The following is a 21080-nucleotide window of genomic DNA, read 5'->3' as shown; positions in this document are numbered from 1 at the left end:
TTTTGTGAAATACTGTCCTTAATAGTGTTGAGCCACCCCCGTAGTGTTCGAGTTCGGTTCGGTTCGTCGAACACCCGTGTGTTCGCCGAACTGTTCGTCGAACTGTTCGTCGAACACCTTCGAACACCATTAAAACCAATGGCAGTCAAACAAAAACACATAGAAACACATAGAAAACACCTTCAAAGGTGTCCAAAAGCTGACAAACTGCTCAGAAGACACAACTAACACATGGAAAAGTGACAAGTACATATAGTCATGAGAAAAGAAAAGAGGTGGAGGAGTAAAAGGAGGGGGAGACACAGATATAGGCATGTCATGCCCTTCTAAAATCCAAAAAGTAAGAAGCCGACACGTTCAGTCCGCTCCTGCCCGTGCCACCTCCGTGTCGCCGGGTTAGTGCCAGAGCCGCGGTGAACCCTGACGGCCAGCCCCCCTCTCCCAATACTGGTGCCTGTCCGCTGGTGGGTCGAGCGAGCCCCCCTGTGGTGGAGGCAGCTCTAAGTTTTTTAATTTAAATTGTCTCTCTAATTTGAATGAATACACTTTAAATCCATTTACAAGGATCTATTGGAGGGCAAGTCTCATGCCAGCAGCCGCGTAATTCCAGCTCCAGTAGCGTCCACTAAGGCTGCTGCAGTTAAAAAGCTTTTATAAGGATCGAGCTCGGCTGTCCACCGCAAGGCATCCTACTGCCAGTCCCAGCCCCTATGCCTTGGGGTGCCTCCTGATGCTCTTCACTGAGTATCCCGTGGTCCCGAAGCATTTCCTTTGAAAAAATTAAGTGTCCAAACTACAGGTGGTGTAGCTTGCTTAACAGCCGGGATAATCCGCTGACTAGCAGACACTGCTACTAGGCACAAAGTATTTCCTGGGCTAGATGCAGTTAAAAATTTGTAAGTAGATACTCTCGTTGGATGCTGAGAAAGCATTCCATAGAGTCTCCTGGCACGCCATATATGATTCTCTTAAAAAGCTTGGGGTAGGGGTCTAGGGGACCCTTTTATAGCCAAAATCACGGCCCTGTATCACAATACGTCACCTAGGATGAAGATAAATGGAACTGTAGCACCCTGAGGGCTCGGTTGCTACAGACGTATTGCACCTCACCCAGAGGTGTGATATCTCACTCTCAGGTAAGGATGGAGTGTGGATCAGGACCCGACACCTGCATGCATTACACCACATTGCCGTGGGGCAGGGCGACCAATATGCCCCTGAGATGGGCACGACAGTCCCTGTCCCTGGCTGGAGTGGGGGGAGGGAACACTGAGGAAGGGGAACCCTGTAGTGCAGGAGCAGGGAGGAAGCAGTTCCTGGGTGCATTGAAAAGGGAGTATAAAAGGTGGGCACCATCTTAGTTCAGTGCAGAGAAGTCTGAGCAGAAGTGGCAGGGAGCAGGGGCTCTGCATGAGCTCTGCTCCGGAGGCGGGCCTAGTAACAGAGGCCCAGGCCTGCAAGAGGGAGAAGGAAGGAAGAGGAGCGGAGAAGGCTCCAGGAACGAGGAATGAAGGGATCCCAGGGGTGCGGACGGGCGAGTCGCCACCGCACGCCCGAATCCACCTGCGTGGAGGGGTCAGGCCAAAGGGGGAGACCAGTCCCCGAACTAGTGGAGGCAGAAAACGACCCTCAGCTAGAAACCGGAGCCTCTGACATTTTATGTGGCGCAGCCCCTCGCTACACCCGCTAGGAAGGCACCACATAGGGTCAGGGAAACTGGCGCCAAGTTTACCAAGAGGAGGCCCGAGGCAGCCGGACAGAAGTGTTGGTAAGAAAGGCCAGACAAAGGACACACAAAGGGGGTCCTGTGAAGTGCTCCAAAGTTATCTGGGAGTTGTCTGAGCCCCTCACCTGGTGAGCACAGTACGACGTGGGCAGCCGTTACCTGCAGACGTGGTCTGGATAATAAGAACTGTGAGTAAAGGCCCTGAACTGCATCACTGACTCCGTGTCGTTACTGCTGCTGCCCTGCACCATCACCCCCATCCTCCGCATACACTGCCCTGAGGCTATACTCCTCCCGTGGGGAGTTATGCTACGCTCTGCTGCACCCACAACACCAGCATCAGCGGTCTGCCCTGTAGCGGCGGTTCACTCTGACCGCAATCCACAGGTGGCGTAGTCGGACATTTAAACATCAAAACCACATAAATAGTTCCGCCACTGGTTTGACCACCCTGAGCCACGGAACCGGGTCGCCGCCACGAAGACTACAACCACCAGCATCCACCAAAAAGGGTCCGGCTCCGGGTGTCCCAAGGCCCAGGGGGTGCGTCAGAACATTTTCATCACCTTTCACAATCACCAATGGGACAAGGCAGGGATGTCCTCTGTCCCCTCTCTTATACATCCTAGTGACGGAGCACCTGCTCTCATCAATTCGCCATAACCCCAATATTAGGTGGATTGAGGTGGGAGGCACTGAGTACAAGTGCTCTCTATTTGCTGATGATGTCCTAGTATATATCACTCAATCACATATATCCATCCATGCTGTTATGGCTGAAATAGATCACTTTGTTACATGGTCAAATTTTAAAATCAATGCAGCGAAGTCTGAGGCCCTCGATGTCTCCCTCCCCAAATCCATATAGGATTCCATCCAGTCCAACTTTCCCTTTGCCTGGCCCTCACAGGGTATCACATACTTAGGAATTCCTATTCATAGAGACCTCTCCCATCTATGTTATCTTAATTTTGGGCCCTTTATTGAACAACTCCATACAGACCACGGTTGGCAAGTTAGAACTGTAAGATTCACTACGTGAACCACTGGTGTTTTGTGGAAAAGCACATGTACACTGCGTTCCAAATTATTATGCAAAAAGTGTTTAGGAGTGATAAGGGAAGAATTTGTTTGTTTGTCAGTTAAACTCATTGATGGTGATGTGTGTCAGGGCTCTTTATATCACTGTAAGCAATTGCAGACACCTGTGCTAATTAGTTTGGCAGCTGTGTCCAATGAAAGGCAAGACTACTTAAGAAGGCTGTCTCACATTATTAAGCAGCCTACATTTTCTGCCAAAATGGGAAAGAAAAAGGATGTGTCGGCTGCTGAGAAGCAACAAATTGTGGAGTGTTTAGGTCAAGGCATGACTACAATCAACATTGTGCGATGATCAGGATGAAGTGTCTTGGCAATCAAGAAGTATGTAGCTGATTCACAGTACACACGTGTGCGTGCTGATAAGGGCAAATTGAGGACTCTTTCCTACAGGCAATTACGTCAGGTTGAAAGAGCAGCGGCAAAAAAGCCTTGTCATAGCAGCAGACAAGTTTTTGAAGCTGCTTGTGCCTCCAACGTCCCCCGAACAACAAGATGCAGGGTCCTTCAGAGGTTTGCAGCTGTGCATACGCCATCCTGTCGACCTCCTCTATCCACTTCACACAAGCAGAAACGGCTCCAGTGGGCCAAATATTACATGAAGACTGATTTCAAAACTGTTTTGTTCACGGATGAGTGCCGTGCAGCGCTCGATGGTCCAGATGGATGGAGTGGAGGATGGCTGGTTGATGGACACCCCACGCAAACACGGCTACAGCGCCAACAACGAGGAGGTGGAGTAATGTTTTGGGCTGGAATCATGGGGAGAGAGATTGTCGGCCCCTTTAGGATCCCTGAAGGCGCTAAAGATGAACTCCATAATGTATGTGGATTTTCTCAAACAGCACTTCCTGCCATGGTTCAAGAAGAAGAACCGTGTATTTCACAGCAAGATCATTTATGCTGCACATAAAACATCTGCATCTCTGGCTGATATGGGCATAAAAGGGGACAAACTTATGGTGTGACCCCCATGCTCCCCTGACCTCTACCCCATTCAGAACCTTTGGAGCATCATTAAAAGGAGTGTTTATGATGGCGGGAGGCAGTTCACATCTAAGCAACAGCTCTGGGAGGGTATTCTGTCCTCATGCAAAACAATTGAAGCAGAAACCATCCAAAACCTGACAAATTCAATGGACGAGAGAGTTCAGAAGCTCCTTTCGAACAAGGGGTCCTATGTGAAAATGTAACATCACCTAGAATAAAGTTTTGAGTTGAAAACTGTTTGATTTCAGTTTCTAACAACCTGCTAATGCTTATAATTTAAAAAAAGACCATTTTTTTGGTCTTTATTAAAATGAAAAGGTTGATCGAAAAGTTTGGGGGATCTAAGAGTGTGGCAACCCAGTAGTCATGAATACTTCGAATTCTGACAATATGAGGGTCATGCTGCAGGTAGTGCAGCAAGAAGGCACTTATGTGTCTTGCGCATCTCGGAGCCCCAAAATTATTTTCCGGGCTAGATGCAGCTAAAAATTATTATTAATTTTAAATCTGGTGAAGCTTTAGTATAGATGGCCTAATAGGATCAGTGCTGCACACTGCTACAAAGCCCAAATTATTTTAGAGTCAAGATACAGATAAACATGATTAGTAATTTTAAATCTGGTGGAGCTTATTATAGATGGCCTAATAGAATCAGTGCTGCACACTGCTACAAAGCCCAAATTATTTTCCAGCCAAGATACAGATAAACATGATTAGTAATTTGAAAGCTTAAAACGGTTGGTAGGGTGATTTTAACCAATCATCAAGCTTTTACTCTCCCCAGGATGACACAGGGGTAGAAAAGTCGTTTCGGATCCATGATTTGTTCATCTTTATGAACGTGAGTCTGTCTACATTATCAGTGGAGAGCCGCGTGCGCTTATCTGTCAGCACACCACCAGCAGCGCTGAACACACGTTCAGACAGAACGCTGGCTGCGGGGCATGACAAGATCTCCAAGGCGTAAGTGGCTAGCTCCGGCCATTTATCCAGATTGGAAGCCCAAAAAGAGCAAGGGTCCAGTGACACAGTCGTGGCTTCAATGTTTACTTGGAGATACTCCTGTACCATCGTCTCTAGGCGTTGACTATGTGTCAGACTTCTTGTCTCCTGTGGCCTTGCAAAGGATGGGCTAAAAAAGTGGTGAAATGATTCCGCAAAATTGATGTTACCAGCAGATACTGTGGTTCTGTTACGGTTTGAGTGCTGAACACTTGACGGTCCCACGGTTGGCAAGTTGGAACTGTGAGATTCACTACGTGCACCACTGGTATTTTGTGGAAAAGCACATGTAAGATTCTGCAACAGTCTCTGCTGATACTCCTGCATGCGTGCATCCCTTTCTATGGCAGGAATAATTTCTGCAAATTTACTTTTGTACCGGGGATCTAACAGTGTGGCAACCCAGTAGTCAGGATTATTTCTAATTCTCCCAATTCGAGGGTCATGTTGCAGGTAGTGCAGCAAGAAGGCACTCATGTGTGTTGCGCATCCAGGAGCACCAAGTCCCTGTTGTGTTGGTGGCGAGGTAACAATCATGCTTCCTTCCTCTGTCCTCTCCCCCCAACCTCGCACAACAGAAATGTGATCAAGGTCTCCCTCATCTGATGAGTCTTCCATCAGTTCGTCCTCCACTTCTTCCTGGGCTCCTGCACCTTCCTCACTAGTTTGGCTGCTACCATGCGCCCTGGTAAAACCATCTCCCCCACCCTCACATGCCTGCCGCCTTGGTGCTGCCGACCGTCTGGACCTTGCAGATGTTAGCCCTTCCGCATACAACTCCTCCTCCTCTACTTCCTCCACCTCCTCTTGTGCCACCACCTGACTCCGAATTCTGTTTAACATGTGCTCCAGCATGTAAATCACCGGAATAGTCATGCTGATAATGGCATCGTCAGCACTAAACATCTTTGTCGCCATTTCAAAACTGTGCAGAAGGGTGCATAGGTCCCTGATCTGAGACCACTCCCCCAGCGTGATTTGCCCCACCTCTGAATCTCGTTGGCCCAGGCTATACGTCAGAACGTATTGCACCAGGGCTTGTCGGTGCTGCCACAGTCGCTGCAACATGTGCAGAGTTGAATTCCACCGGGTAGGCACATCGCATTTTAGCCGGTGAAGTGGCAGGCCCAACGACTTCTGTAGAGATGTAAGCGACCGTGCCCTCTGCAGAAGGCCATCTAGTCTGGGATAGTGGGCTAAAAATTGCTGGACAACCAGGTTCAACACATGAGCCATACAAGGCACGTGTGTGACATTGCCCCGGCGAAGGGCCGCACCCAGGTTTGCAGCATTGTCACACACGGCCTTCCCTGGTTTCAGGTCCAGTGGAGACAACCATTCATGAAATTGGTTCTCCAGCGCTGACCACAACTCCTCAGCTGTGTGACTCACATTTCCCAGACATTTCAATGTAAAAACCGCCTGATGATGTTGAGCCCTACTGCCAGCATAGTAAGGAGGTGTGCAGGATCCCTTCTGCGCAGTTAGAAAGCTTGTGGCATGACCAGACAGGCTTTGGGTGCAGGTGGAAGACCGAGAGGAGGTTGAGGAGGCAGAAGCAGTGGAGAAACTTTGACATAAAGAGGATTGACGCACAACTCGTGGGGACGGCAAGACTTGGACAGCAGCCCCTTGTCCTGCTGTCACCATAGTTACCCAGTGCCCAGTCAGCGACATCTAACGCCCCTGTCCATGCCTACTCGCCCAAGTGTCTGTGGTGAAATGCACCCTGTCACACACAGAGTTTCTCAAAGAAGCGGTGATGTTGTGTGCGACATGCTGGTGGAGCGCAGGCACACCTTTCTTTGAGAAGTAGTGCCGACTGGGCATCTGGTACTGGGGCACTGCGACAGACATAAGGTCTCGAAAATCCTCTGTGTCCACCAGGCGGAAAGGCAGCATTTCTGTAGCCAAGAGCTTGCAGATGGTGAAATTCAACCTCTTAGCTTTCTCATGGCTAGGAGGAAATGGTCTTTTACTTGTCCACATCTGAGGGACCGAGGGCTGGCTATTGTGCTTAGACGGGGTTGATAAGGGTGTCCTCGGCAAACTGCCGGTCTGTGAGGAAGATGCAGGCGGACATGTTAGGTTGCCTTGATCCAAAGGTGGTGCTATCGATGTCGGACAGCGCTCAACACCAGCTGGTGTTACCACCTCCAAAGAAAATGATGACCTGCCAATCACGCTGGCTGTTGCGGGTAAAGAGGTGGCAGGTCTGCGCCCCAAAACAGGTGTGACTGCTGTCCCCCCAGTCACAGAGGATGAAGAGGCCGCGGATGCACAAGATATGGCAGACGGTGGTTGGCCCGGCCGGCTAGGCCACATTGTAACACACTGAGCTTCCCACTGCAACTTATGCTTCATGTCCATGTGCCGGTTCATGCATGAAGTACTCAAACTATGTATTTTTTGGCCTCTACTTAGCTTTTGCTGACAAATGTTACAGATAACACGAGTTGGGTCATCTTTACCGATCTGAAAAAATGCCCAGGCTATGCAAGGCTTAGCACCCATGCGACCTGAAGAGCCACCACGACTTGTGGTGAGAGGCAGAATTGTGTTTGAGGATGCAGTTGTTGACGTGCTTCCAGTACTACGTCTCTGTCCAGGAAGGCGCAACCTGACCTCGTCGTCACTAGCATCTTCCTCCACCTCCTCTGCTGACCTCATCTCTTGGCTGACTGTGGGTTGACAGTAAGTGGGATCTCCAACCTCATCATCATCACCCTGTGCGTTATCACACCCGTCGTCCTCAGAGCCAACCTGTTCCTGCCCTGACAAAAAACTAAAGTTGTCGCTCCAATCAGGTATTTGAGTCTTATCATCGTCTTCCTCATTGTCTCCACCAACAGGAGTTACAGTTTGGGAATGAGGGTCTACATTATGGTCAGAACCTTCTGCGTCTGGTCCTGGATCCGACTCATAAAGATTCTGGGCATCAGTGCAGATCATTTCCTCGTCTGGATTCACAGAAGCGCTGGAGTCGACCTCTGATTCCCAGGCTATAGTATGAGTAAACAGCTCTGCAGACTCAACCATCTGTTCTACCTCATACTCAGACGGGCAGCTGGAGATTTGGGAGCTGTGAGGAAGCAAGTGCGATTGGGGTGACACCTTTGAGGACTGGAGTATTTGTGATGTTGAAGTTGATGTGGAGGAGAGCCCACTTAAAGGAGCACTTGATATCCGTTGAAGCACCTGCTGTTTTTGTGCCTCATCTGGAATTTGTAGCGATTGGCGTGGCCGTAAGAAAGGGATCTTATCACATTGTCCGCTAAAAGAAGTAGACATTTTAGTTTGGCTGGAAGATGGTCTTTCTTCTGCAGATGTTACTGTTGCTTTAACACCTACCCCACGGACACAACCTTTTTTCCCCTTCCCAACACGCCTATTCCCCTTTCCACCAGCAGCAGGCCTTTTTCCACTCATTTTGGTGGTTAACTAATTCACAACTCTGGAGTTGTTTGCACAAAAAAACAATGGATGGGAACCGAGCAGAGCTGAGTGGCCAAACCTGATGGAGGTCTGTATGGATGGACTAATACAACAAGTCCCACACACAGCTAGAAGCCCAATATTTTTTCAGAGGTAGATGCAGAAAAAAATATATTCAGTTTGCAACCTGATGGAGGTCTGTATAGATGGATTAATAGAACAAGTCCCACACACAGCTAGAAGCCCAATATTTTTTCAGAGGTAGATGCAGAAAAAAATTATATTCAGTTTGCAACCTTATGGAGGTCAGTATAGATGGACTAATAGAACAAGTCCCACACACAGCTAGAAGGCCAAATATTTTTTCAGAGGTAGATGCAGAAAAAAATTATATTCAGTTTGCAACCTTATGGAGGTCAGTATAGATGGACTAATAGAACAAGTCCCACACACAGCTAGAAGGCCAAATATTTTTTCAGAGGTAGATGCAGAAAAAAATTATATTCAGTTTGCAACCTTATGGAGGTCAGTATAGATGGACTAATAGAACAAGTCCCACACACAGCATGAAGGCCAAATATTTTTTCAGAGGTAGATGCAGAAAAAAATTATATTCAGTTTGCAACCTTATGGAGGTCAGTATAGATGGACTAATAGAACAAGTCCCACACACAGCTAGAAGGCCAAATATTTTTTCAGAGGTAGATGAAGAAAAAAATTATATTCAGTTTGCAACCTTATGGAGGTCAGTATAGATGGACTAATAGAACAAGTCCCACACACAGCTAGAAGGCCAAATATTTTTTCAGAGGTAGATGCAGAAAAAAATTATATTCAGTTTGCAACCTTATGGAGGTCATTATAGATGGACTAATAGAACAAGTCCCACACACAGCATGAAGGCCAAATATTTTTTCAGAGGTAGATGCAGAAAAAAATTATATTCAGTTTGCAACCTTATGGAGGTCAGTATAGATGGACTAATAGAACAAGTCCCACACACAGCTAGAAGGCCAAATATTTTTTCAGAGGTAGATGCAGAAAAAAATTATATTCAGTTTGCAACCTTATGGAGGTCAGTATAGATGGACTAATAGAACAAGTCCCACACACAGCTAGAAGGCCAAATATTTTTTCAGAGGTAGATGCAGAAAAAAATTATATTCAGTTTGCAACCTTATGGAGGTCAGTATAGAGGAATAATAGAACAAGTCCCACACACAGCTAGAAGGTCAAATATTTTTTCAGAGGTAGATGCAGAAAAAAATTATATTCAGTTTGCAACCTTATGGAGGTCAGTATAGATGGACTAATAGAACAAGTCCCACACACAGCAAGAAGGCCAAATATTTTTTCAGAGGTAGATGCAGAAAAAATTATATTCAGTTTGCAACCTTATGGAGGTCAGTATAGATGCACTAATAGAACAAGTCCCACACACAGCTAGAAGGCCAAATATTTTTTCAGAAGTAGATGCAGAAAAAAATTATATTCAGTTTGCAACCTTATGGAGGTCAGTATAGATGGACTAATAGAACAAGTCCCACACACAGCTAGAAGGCCAAATATTTTTTCAGAGGTAGATGCAGAAAAAAATTATATTCAGTTTGCAACCTTATGGAGGTCAGTATAGATGGACTAATAGAACAAGTCCCACACACAGCTAGAAGGCCAAATATTTTTTCAGAGGTAGATGCAGAAAAAAATTATATTCAGTTTGCAACCTTATGGAGGTCAGTATAGATGGACTAATAGAACAAGTCCCACACACAGCTAGAAGGCCAAATATTTTTTCAGAGGTAGATGCAGAAAAAAATTATATTCAGTTTGCAACCTTATGGAGGTCAGTATAGATGGACTAATAGAACAAGTCCCACACACAGCTAGAAGGCCAAATATTTTGTCAGAGGTAGATGCAGAAAAAAATTATATTCAGTTTGCAACCTTATGGAGGTCAGTATAGATGGACTAATACAACAAGTCCCACACACAGCTAGAAGCCCAATATTTTTTCAGAGGTAGATGCAGAAAAAAATATATTCAGTTTGCAACCTGATGGAGGTCTGTATAGATGGATTAATAGAACAAGTCCCACACACAGCTAGAAGCCCAATATTTTTTCAGAGGTAGATGAAGAAAAAAATATATGCAGTTTGCAACCTGATGGAGGTCAGTATAGATGGACTAGTACAACAAGTCCGACACACAGCTAGAAGCCCAATATTTTTTCAGAGCTAGATGCAGAAAAAAATTATATTCAATTTGCAACCTGATGGAGGTCAGTATAGATGGACTAATAGAACAAGTCCCACACACAGCTAGAAGGCCAAATATTTTTTCAGAGGTAGATGCAGAAAAAAATTATATTCAGTTTGCAACCTTATGGAGGTCAGTATAGATGGACTAATAGAACAAGTCCCACACACAGCTAGAAGGCCAAATATTTTGTCAGAGGTAGATGCAGAAAAAAATTATATTCAGTTTGCAACCTTATGGAGGTCAGTATAGATGGACTAATACAACAAGTCCCACACACAGCTAGAAGCCCAATATTTTTTCAGAGGTAGATGCAGAAAAAAATATATTCAGTTTGCAACCTGATGGAGGTCTGTATAGATGGATTAATAGAACAAGTCCCACACACAGCTAGAAGCCCAATATTTTTTCAGAGGTAGATGAAGAAAAAAATATATGCAGTTTGCAACCTGATGGAGGTCAGTATAGATGGACTAGTACAACAAGTCCGACACACAGCTAGAAGCCCAATATTTTTTCAGAGCTAGATGCAGAAAAAAATTATATTCAATTTGCAACCTGATGGAGGTCAGTATAGATGGACTAATAGAACAAGTCCCACACACAGCTAGAAGGCCAAATATTTTTTCAGAGGTAGATGCAGAAAAAAATTATATTCAGTTTGCAACCTTATGGAGGTCAGTATAGATGGACTAATAGAACAAGTCCCACACACAGCTAGAAGGCCAAATATTTTTTCAGAGGTAGATGCAGAAAAAAATTATATTCAGTTTGCAACCTTATGGAGGTCAGTATAGATGGACTAATAGAACAAGTCCTACACACAGCTAGAAGGCCAAATATTTTGTCAGAGGTAGATGCAGAAAAAAATTATATTCAGTTTGCAACCTTATGGAGGTCAGTATAGATGGACTAATACAACAAGTCCCACACACAGCTAGAAGCCCAATATTTTTTCAGAGGTAGATGCAGAAAAAAATATATTCAGTTTGCAACCTGATGGAGGTCTGTATAGATGGATTAATAGAACAAGTCCCACACACAGCTAGAAGCCCAATATTTTTTCAGAGGTAGATGCAGAAAAAAATATATTCAGTTTGCAACCTGATGGAGGTCTGTATAGATGGATTAATAGAACAAGTCCCACACACAGCTAGAAGCCCAATATTTTTTCAGAGGTAGATGAAGAAAAAAATATATGCAGTTTGCAACCTGATGGAGGTCAGTATAGATGGACTAGTACAACAAGTCCCACACACAGCTAGAAGCCCAATATTTTTTCAGAGCTAGATGCAGAAAAAAATTATATTCAATTTGCAACCTGATGGAGGTCAGTATAGATGGACTAATAGAACAAGTCCCACACACAGCTAGAAGGCCAAATATTTTTTCAGAGGTAGATGCAGAAAAAAATTATATTCAGTTTGCAACCTTATGGAGGTCAGTATAGATGGACTAATAGAACAAGTCCCACAGACAGCTAGAAGGCCAAATATTTTTTCAGAGGTAGATGCGGAAAAAAATTATATTCAGTTTGCAACCTTATGGAGGTCAGTATAGATGGACTAATAGAACAAGTCCCACACACAGCTAGAAGGCCAAATATTCTTTCAGAGGTAGATGCAGAAAAAAATTATATTCAGTTTGCAACCTTATGGAGGTCAGTATAGATGGACTAATAGAACAAGTCCCACACACAGCTAGAAGGCCAATATTTTTTCAGAGGTAGATGCAGAAAAAAATATATTCAGTTTGCAACCTGATGGAGGTCTGCATAGATGGATTAATAGAACAAGTCCCACACACAGCTAGAAGCCCAATATTTTTTCAGAGGTAGATGAAGAAAAAAATATATGCAGTTTGCAACCTGATGGAGGTCAGTATAGATGGACTAGTACAACAATTCCCACACACAGCTAGAAGCCCAATATTTTTTCAGAGCTAGATGCAGAAAAAAATTATATTCAATTTGCAACCTGATGGAGGTCAGTATAGATGGACTAATAGAATGATGCTATGCCCAAAAGATTTTACTTCACTAGGTGCAGTAAAAAAATTGGTATTCTATACACAGGTGGTATATCTTGCAACACAGATAGGCTACTCCACTGACTAACACACTCTGCAATAGGCCAAAAAGGATTAGCTTTTCTAGATTCAGCCAAATGCTGTGAAAAAAACTTGCACAGCACTGGCACAGACCTGCCTGGCAAAAACTGATAGGAACTGATGTAACCTAGTCCTGAAAAGGACTCCAATTACAATTAGTCTTTACTCCCACAATCTATCTATTTAAGAGCACAGACCTGCCTGATAAAAGTCGTAGGAAATGCTGTAACCTAGTCCTTAAAAGGACTGCAATCACAACTATTCCCTACTCCCAAGATATCTGTAGAATTGTGCGAAAATTGGCTTGAAATTAACAAAGTATAGCACACACAGCAACAGCGGTGCCGTCTAACACGCAGCTGCAGCAGTGAGAAAATGGTGGCCACGGGGAAAATGGCTTGGTCTTATAGGGCAAGGACATGTGACATACACTGCCAATGACACATGCCCTTGCTTGTGTGAAAAAAAGCACTTCGCTCCGTGTGTGCGCTGCTGATAGGCTGACAGATTGCACCTCCCCACTGCAAATGCGGGAAAGAGAAAAAAAAATGGAGATCTTCATTGTTCCTGCAGAGATCCATCCCCTGCCCCTCCCCCCGCCCCGCTGTACACTCAAACTGCATATTAACATTAATTTTCATCATTACTGAGAAAAAATCCAGTTATGATTTTGGTGCACGAACAGTTATCGAACATAACCTCGAACAGCCGAATTTTTCTCAAATTGTTCGTGTTCGCCGAACGGCTCGAACACCGCCCAAAACAGCTCGAATTTGAGATTGGCGAACAGTTCGAGTAGAACAACGCTCATCTCTAGTCCTTAACTAATCTAGCTCCAACGCATCAATCAAAGTTACTTTGATTACTTTATTTCCCCATTGAAATGTGGTTTCACTCAGAAAACTGATTGCCTGAATTTATGCTGCCCCCAGGAGTTAAAGTTGGAAGTTCCCAATCAGGAAAGCTCCAATCATCAAAGTGCAAGTGTCTTTAATAAAGTGACCATTCAGTGCATATTATAAAGCATATAAGAAAATATCGTGATAAGGGTGGAAAGGGGTTGGAAAACTTAATCAAAATGTAACTTGGCATTATTTTTAAACGTTAAGGTCAGAGATAATAAGGGATAAGGGAACTGAAGGTAAACTAATCAAATCCGCAGACGATGCAAAGCTAGGAGGGATAGCTAACACTAGAGAAGACCAAGATAGGATTTAGAAAGATCAAGATAAGCTTAACAATGTCCAGCGACTAATAGAATGGTATTTAACAGGGAGAAATGGAAGATTTTACATCTGGGCAAGAAAGACAAAAATTACATCTACAGAATAGGAGGAATAGAACTAAGCAACAGCAAGTGTGAAAAAGACTTGGGTATACTGATAGATCACAGACTAAACATGAGTCAACAGTGTGATGCAGCAGCAAAAAAGGCAAACACAGTTCTGGGATGTATTAAGAGAAGCATACAGTCTAGATCACGTGAAGTAATTATTCCCCTCTACTCCTCCTTGGTCAGACCTCATCTGGAATACCATGTCCAGTTCTGGGCACCACATTTTAAAAAAGGCATTGAAAAACTGGAGTGAGTTCAGACAAGAGCTACCAGGATGGTGAGCAGACTGCAAACTATGTCCTATGAGGAACAGTTAAAGGATCTGGGAATGTTTAGCTTGCAAAAAAGAAGCCAAAGAGGAGACTTAATAGCTGTCTACAAACATCTGAAGGGCTGTCACAGTGTAGAGGGATCATCATTATTCTCATTAGCAGATGGAAACACGAGAAGCAATGGGATGAAACTGAAAGGGAGAAGATACAGATTAGATATTAGAAAAAAATTTTTGACAGTGATGGTGATCATTGAGTGGAACAGGGGACCACGAGAGGTGGCGAGTTCTCCTTCAATGGAAGTCTTCAGAGGCTGGACAGACATCTGTCTGAGATGGTTTAGTGGATCCTGAATTGAGCCGGGGGTTGGACACGATGATTGTGGAGGTCCCTTACAATCCTAACATTCTAGGATTCTACGATAATTGTGGACAGTCAATGTAAATAGCAAATATAGGTCCCTATGGATATTGTAGAACTACTGTGCAGCTTTATGGTGCTTCCATAAAACACTGGTTTGCCCCCTGACAAAGCTTCTAGAGGAAACTCACTCATTAATGATGATCATGATGGTGCAGGCCTCAATATTTTAATCATATCATTGAATCTGCATGAACCTATGACAAAATAACTCTATATGCTTCCAAGTATGGAGTCACATTATAAGTTAACCCGTCTTTTGGTGCTATACATGGGCATAGCTGTAGATTGCAGTAGCATATATTGCACCCAAGTCCCTAAGAACACCAGTGTCATGGTGCATGGTAGGTGTTATAGAATTTCCATTGAGGACCAGGAACACTGGACTTTCCTTCTTGCAGTGAACCATGGCTCTGTATGACAAGGATCTGTACTATTACTATGTATAAAGCCTCCTGTTATGACTTCTACTTTCTACAGAAAGTAGAAAATTATAACGGGAAATTATATTACTCTTTTCGGCGAAATAACTTTAAGCTGATCCCTTTAATACGTTAATTAATTTTCATGACTAAAAACCTTACACCTTGTACAATTCCATCTCTCTCAGGTCAGATCTACAACCATTACTGTGAATGGCTTCTTTCTGAATCATCTAATTCATTGCAGCTCTTACACTTCTGACTTATTAATCCCATCTTTAATGCGTCTTAATCACTTCCCTCGGCCTGAGTTGCTGCCGTTCATTGCAGCTCTATTCAACATTTCTTTATTTGGTTCTATGTATGCATGTTAATTATTGCAGGCAGCCAACAAGCATTACAGTTAATGTCAATGTCACTGTAAGACAGGGGTTTCCCACCATGGTTAGTAATGGCTTATTGCTGGGATATGTCATCTCTTACAGATTGGACTGGTGGGACCAATTATCAGAACAAAGTCTGGTTAAGAGCAGTAAAAATTTAAAAAAACAACTTACGGAATTGAACAGAATTAGGAAAAAGAGTATTTTTGGTAGTCATCATAAAAGCTCTTTATCACAGCCTTAATGGGGGAACACAGGAAACTATGGGAAGTCTGATGCCACTTGGAGGCTGACACTAAATACATCTTAAGAAAAAAGTTGACTCCTCTGCAACAGGCTCTACACCTGGCCCAGCTCTTCGGTTAGTGCAAAAAGAAGTAGGAGAAGCAAAACAAAGGCGCAAACAAGGGAGGTAGCACTTCCTCCAATCAAGGCTATGAGAAAGATTTTATGGTGAGTACCAAAAATCCTCTTTTCTTGGACGCTTCATTGAGGGACACAAAAAACCATGAGATAACCAAAAACAGTCCCAGGGATGGGGAAACCCATAATATTGCAAATGGAGGAATAGCAATCCATGAGATTACCACTTGAGCATCTTAAGTTTTCAGTATCCTTCTGCCAAGACGTGACTCCTAGATGTATTCTAAGTGTCAGCCTTCAGGTGGTAGCAGACTTCCCCTGGTTTCCTGTGTCACCCAATGAAGCATATGAGAAATATGATTGATTGCCACTCCTGCACACAGTACAACACCTAACCACAGGTGGTTTGTGATAGTGCAGATCAAACCCATTTACTTCAGTGAAACAGAGAAACAACCCAAGGACCATTGATATTTTCAAATCTTAAAAACTTATTCAAGGAGTTGTGGTCTCCTGGTTCTAGTGGTCCCTAAAGTTAAAAGCCAATCAGGGTAGTAACAAGCAACAATAAATACCACAAAAGGAGACTCGGAATGAGACATCATTCACACACAAGAACTATTTGCAAAAGTCAAGTTTAAAGGGATAATTCTTCAACTTCTGGAAAAGGTCAAGAATTATGGGAACGCCCAATTAAAGGTGGACGGTGTAGAAGTATAAGTAGGTATTGCCAGGCACTCGTATGTGAAAAATAATGTCTGAATGAGCCCTACGCTAGAACTGAAAAATTAATAAGGAGAGAAAGTTAGAACTAGAAATCACTAGATGATAAAATATGAAAAGTCACCGTAAAGAATTTGTCTGAATTGAGAAAAAGGGTATTTTTTCAGAAACTGAGCCATTTTTATAAACGGGCTGTGTATAGTAGTGAATCTTATCCCTATTAAAGTGAATTTTTTCTGAGCTGTATTACCACATATCGACTACGGTGAAGATTATTCCTGTTTTTGGAGTAAGACCCCTTATTTTCGACAAGCCTTTTAAAATTTTGTTAATCTAACAATAATCACCAAGTTTAGACTTCTCAATAAATAACTTGCCATAATTACCTCTTCACAATTTTGACTTTTATTAGCAGCCCCGTTCTCATTGCAATCACAGGGTTGGCATACGTCAACGGCAGATGGGTCGGACTCGAATTTCCGGTAAAAGAAAATTCTACAAACGTCACAGTTTTTTCCTGAAAAGAGACCACGAATGCATGTTTAATGTAGAAAAAGGATTTAAAATTATCTGTAGGAGCTAATGACAGGACAATACTCCTTAGAGAGAGCGAGAATTTTCTGAATGTCCATTTTATTGCCCCTTTTCTTCTCTACCTCCCAATGTAGTGATCCGGAGCATATGAAACTATGAACCTGTTTCAAACGGTGTTTTACTTCATTTAACTTCCATCTGTCATACAACCCAAACTTGTGTCTCTGGAAAGAAATGTCACATTGGTGCAATTCTAGGGTCCGAAGTGTTCCAGCAAAACAAACTAGTCCTTGTGTGTTTTTTTTATTTTTTATTTTTTTAAATCAAATATCCATAAAATCGAAGAATAGTTTTAACATATATATTTCCTTAAAGAGTACCTGTTACTTGCCATACAATTTTTTTATTTTGTGTAAATGTCGCTGTCCTCCTTAACGCTTTCACTCTCGTCCAATTTCCTTTTTTTTGTTGTTTTTTTCTCCCTTTCTTCCAAGAGCCATAACTTTTTTTATTTTTCCATCAATATAGGTCTTGTTTTTTGTGGGACAAGTTGTACTTTTGATTGACACCATTCATTCTACCACATACTGTACTGTAAAATAGGAAAAAAATTCCAAGTGCTTGAAATTGCAAAAACAGTGCTATTTCTTAATTGTGTTTTTTTTTTTTTTTTATTTACCATGTTCACTGTATGGTAAAACTGACCAGGCAATATGATTCTCCAGGTCAGTGCGAGAACACAGATACCAAACATGCATAGCTTTTTTTTTTTATCTAAGTGGTGAAAAAAAATCTTTATTTGTTAGAAAAAAACATTTTCTTTTGTCGCCATTTTCCAAGACTCGTATTTGGGTCTTGTAAGTTTTATTACCTACTGATGTATAGTAACGGATGCCATATGGACAAAAAAAATAAACATACGGCTAGTATACAAAAGACAAAGAATATGAATATTAATCATCCATTGTTTGGAATGGAAAAATCAAATAATTTTTTACACACTCCTTCGAGCCTGACACAGAAGAAGTGACCAGGCTCCTTGCTTCTTCTCTCCCTACAACCGGCACTAGTGACCCTATTCTCTCACATCTCCTCCAATCTCTCTCCCCAGTGGTCACTGCCTACCTAACTAAAATATTTACCCCTCTTTTTCCTCCGGCATCTTTCGCTCCTTATTTAAACACACCATCATAACCCATAAGCATAACTTAAAAAAACATCCTTCTTCCAGAACTGCGCTGCTAACTAAAGAGCAATCTCTAATCTCCCCTTCATTTCTAAACTCCTGGAATGTTTGGTTCACTCAGCTAATCCTATATCTCTCAGATAACTCTTTTCTTGGCCCTTTACAATCTGACTTCCGCTCTTCACACTCTGAAACTGCCCTCACTAAAGTCTCTAACGATCTACTAACAGTGAAACCCAATGGCTCCGCTCTATAGGCCTCAAGGATACTGCTCTCTCCTGGTTCTCCTCCTACCTCTCTGACCGTTCTTTCACAGTATCTTTTTGTCACGGGTGTGTCGCCACGAAGATCGTCACGATTACACAGCCTGACTTCTCGCAGCTGAGTTTTTGGTGTTTTGTGTTTTTCGGCAGTGAGGGAGTTAACTCTCTCTCTCTGTGCTAGACGAGGTCCAGCCTCGCCCAGCTGCAATCAATGCTGCAGTAGTGGGACTCCTTCAAATGCCTGCCAGTCTGTTAGGGAAGTGTCGGTGAAAGCATTTCATACAGACAAACAGAGCGGATCGTGGTATTTTGGAGTTCTGAGCTAAGTGTATTTGGTGTGGTTTTTCCCTTCCCCTTACTATCGGGGTTCCCTAAGGCTCAGTCCTAGGCCGCCTCCTCTTCTCCCTATATACCGCCCTTATTGGACAAATCATACCCAGATTTGGCTTCCAGTATCATCTCTATGCTGATGACCCAATTATACGCCTCTTCTGCATACATTACCCCTACCTTAATACAAAATATTAAGGATTGTCTGTCAACTGTCTCTAACATCATGTCCTCCCTCTATCTTAAACTGAATCTCTCCAAAACTGAACTTCTAGTGTTTCCTCATTCTACTAACCAACTCATACCCAATATTGCATTTGCCTTGGATGGTTCAACCATAACTCCCAAGCAGCATGCTCGCTGTCATGGGGTTATATTTGACACAAAACGTTCTGTAGCATCGGCGTCTCTGCCCCCTGCCAGGCAGAGACGCCGTCCCGCTTACCGTTGCGGTCCTGCTCCAGCGTCTTCCGGCCTCCCTGCTGCTGCTGCTGGTGCACGCAGCTTCTCTGGCTCTGTGCTTAGGGCGTGCGCCTCCCTCTTAAAGGGGCCGCGCGCGCCGTCCTAAAAAGTCCCTGGCCAATGGCCGGAGTACTTTCTCTATAAAAGGCACCTCCTCCAAAACGGAGGTGCCCGTGCAATGTTGTTGCTCTGTGTTACTTACTTTGCTTCAGCCCTCAGGTCCTCTACAAGTCAGTCCTGTCCACCAGTCTGATCTTCAGTCCAGTCCGCCAGTCTGACTACTTTCCAGCCCGACAATCTGTCTACAGTCCAGTCCGCCAGTCTGTCTATGGGCTCTGCCCACCTGTTTACCTGGGAGCACCTGCCTGTTACCTGCCGTGTCAGCCTGCCTGCTTACCTGGAAGCACCTGCCTGTTACCTGCCCTGCCCGCCAGCCTTCTTACCTGGAAGCACATGCCAGTTACCTGTTGTTCCTGCCTGCCTGCTTACCCGAAACAGCCGTCTGGCTATCAGCCGATTCAGCCTGCTTAACTACCCGGACCACCCGTCAGCCTGCCTGCCATGCTCATCCGCTGTACCAGTCAGTTCCTGCCTCATGGGAGTCACCTGCTCTCATACAAGCTTGGTCCCAGAGTGGCACCTGGTCCCTCTGCTCGGTTCCTCCCTGGTTCACGGAGTCGACTGAGCAGCCGTACGACCTGGGTCGGGCCGAGTAGATACTTAGTCACGCCCCTCTGGTCCCTCCTTGCACCGTAGCACAGAGGTCTCACCACCCGGATCCGTAACAGTTTGCACGGGCCATGGAACCCAGTGGCCCCCAGGCTCCTTCGCTTGCTGACCTGTACCAGGAGGTTTCTCGTCAGAGATCCCAACAGGAAACTATCCTGACCTACCTGCGGTCTGTCAACTCCCGCCTGAACACGCTGTCCATCTCGAGCCGAGCGGCACCTGCTCCGGCGGCGCCTCAGCCTACTAGTGCCATGGCATCCGATCCTGGTTCCCGGCTCTCTGCGCCCCCACGTTTTGGCGGTGACCCCGTCTTTTGTCTGGGTTTTCTAAACCAGTGCACGCTGCACTTTGAACTTCTGGCACATCAGTTTCCCTCCGACCGGGCCAAGGTGGCGTTCATCATGTCTCACCTCACCGGGGAAACACTGGCATGGCTAAACCCTCTATGTGAGAGAGGGGATCCCCTGGTGTCCGATCTTCCGGCTTTCCTCATTGCCTTCCAGAAGGTCTTCGATGAGCCCGGATGAAGGACTTCTACTGCCTCCTCTCTTCTCAGTCTCCGCCAAGGGAGTCTCACTGTGGGCCAGTATGCCATGCAGTTCCGTATCCTCGCATCCGAGCTTGCCTGGAACAGCAAGGCCCTGGTATCCACCTTCTGGGAGGGTCTTTCCAGACGGATCAAGGACGAGCTAGCCGGTCGGGACATTCCTTCCACCCTGGACGACCTGGTGTCACTAGCTTCCCAGATTGACATCCGTTTCTTGGAGACTACCCGGGAGAGAAGATTCCCTCGACTCACTCCTGTATTCCAGAAACCTGCCTCCCAAACAGCAATTCCCCGGGCATGCTCGCCCGAACCCATGCAGATTGACCAGACCAAGATGGTCAAGTCTCGCCAAGAATCGTGCCGAGCCTAGAGGAGCTGCTTCTACTGTGGCAGTAAGGAGCATCTGATCCGTTTCTGTCCGGTGAAGCTGGAAAACTCCAGTGTCTAGGACCGCTCGGAGAGGTCGTCCTAGGCAATAGTAAATCCTCTCCGTC

The 21080-nt window shown here is 44.6% G+C and overlaps 1 protein-coding gene across 1 annotated transcript in view; it reads right to left on the bottom strand.

The window, feature by feature from the left end:
* The window catches only part of USH2A (usherin), a 461796-nt gene that overhangs the window by 232100 nt on the left and 208616 nt on the right, over window positions 1-21080 (bottom strand). Inside the window, exon 10 of the mRNA XM_073673580.1 lies at window positions 16922-17052. Coding sequence (XP_073529681.1) covers window positions 16922-17052 — 131 coding nt within the window. The remainder of the gene's footprint in view (window positions 1-16921; window positions 17053-21080) is intronic.

This window comes from Phyllobates terribilis, unplaced genomic scaffold, assembly GCF_046119375.1.
Source record: "Phyllobates terribilis strain yellow unplaced genomic scaffold, ASM4611937v1 Scaffold_3__8_contigs__length_932513732, whole genome shotgun sequence".
NCBI classification, from domain to species: Eukaryota; Metazoa; Chordata; class Amphibia; order Anura; family Dendrobatidae; genus Phyllobates; species Phyllobates terribilis.
This window is presented reverse-complemented; position numbering and strand designations above follow the sequence as displayed.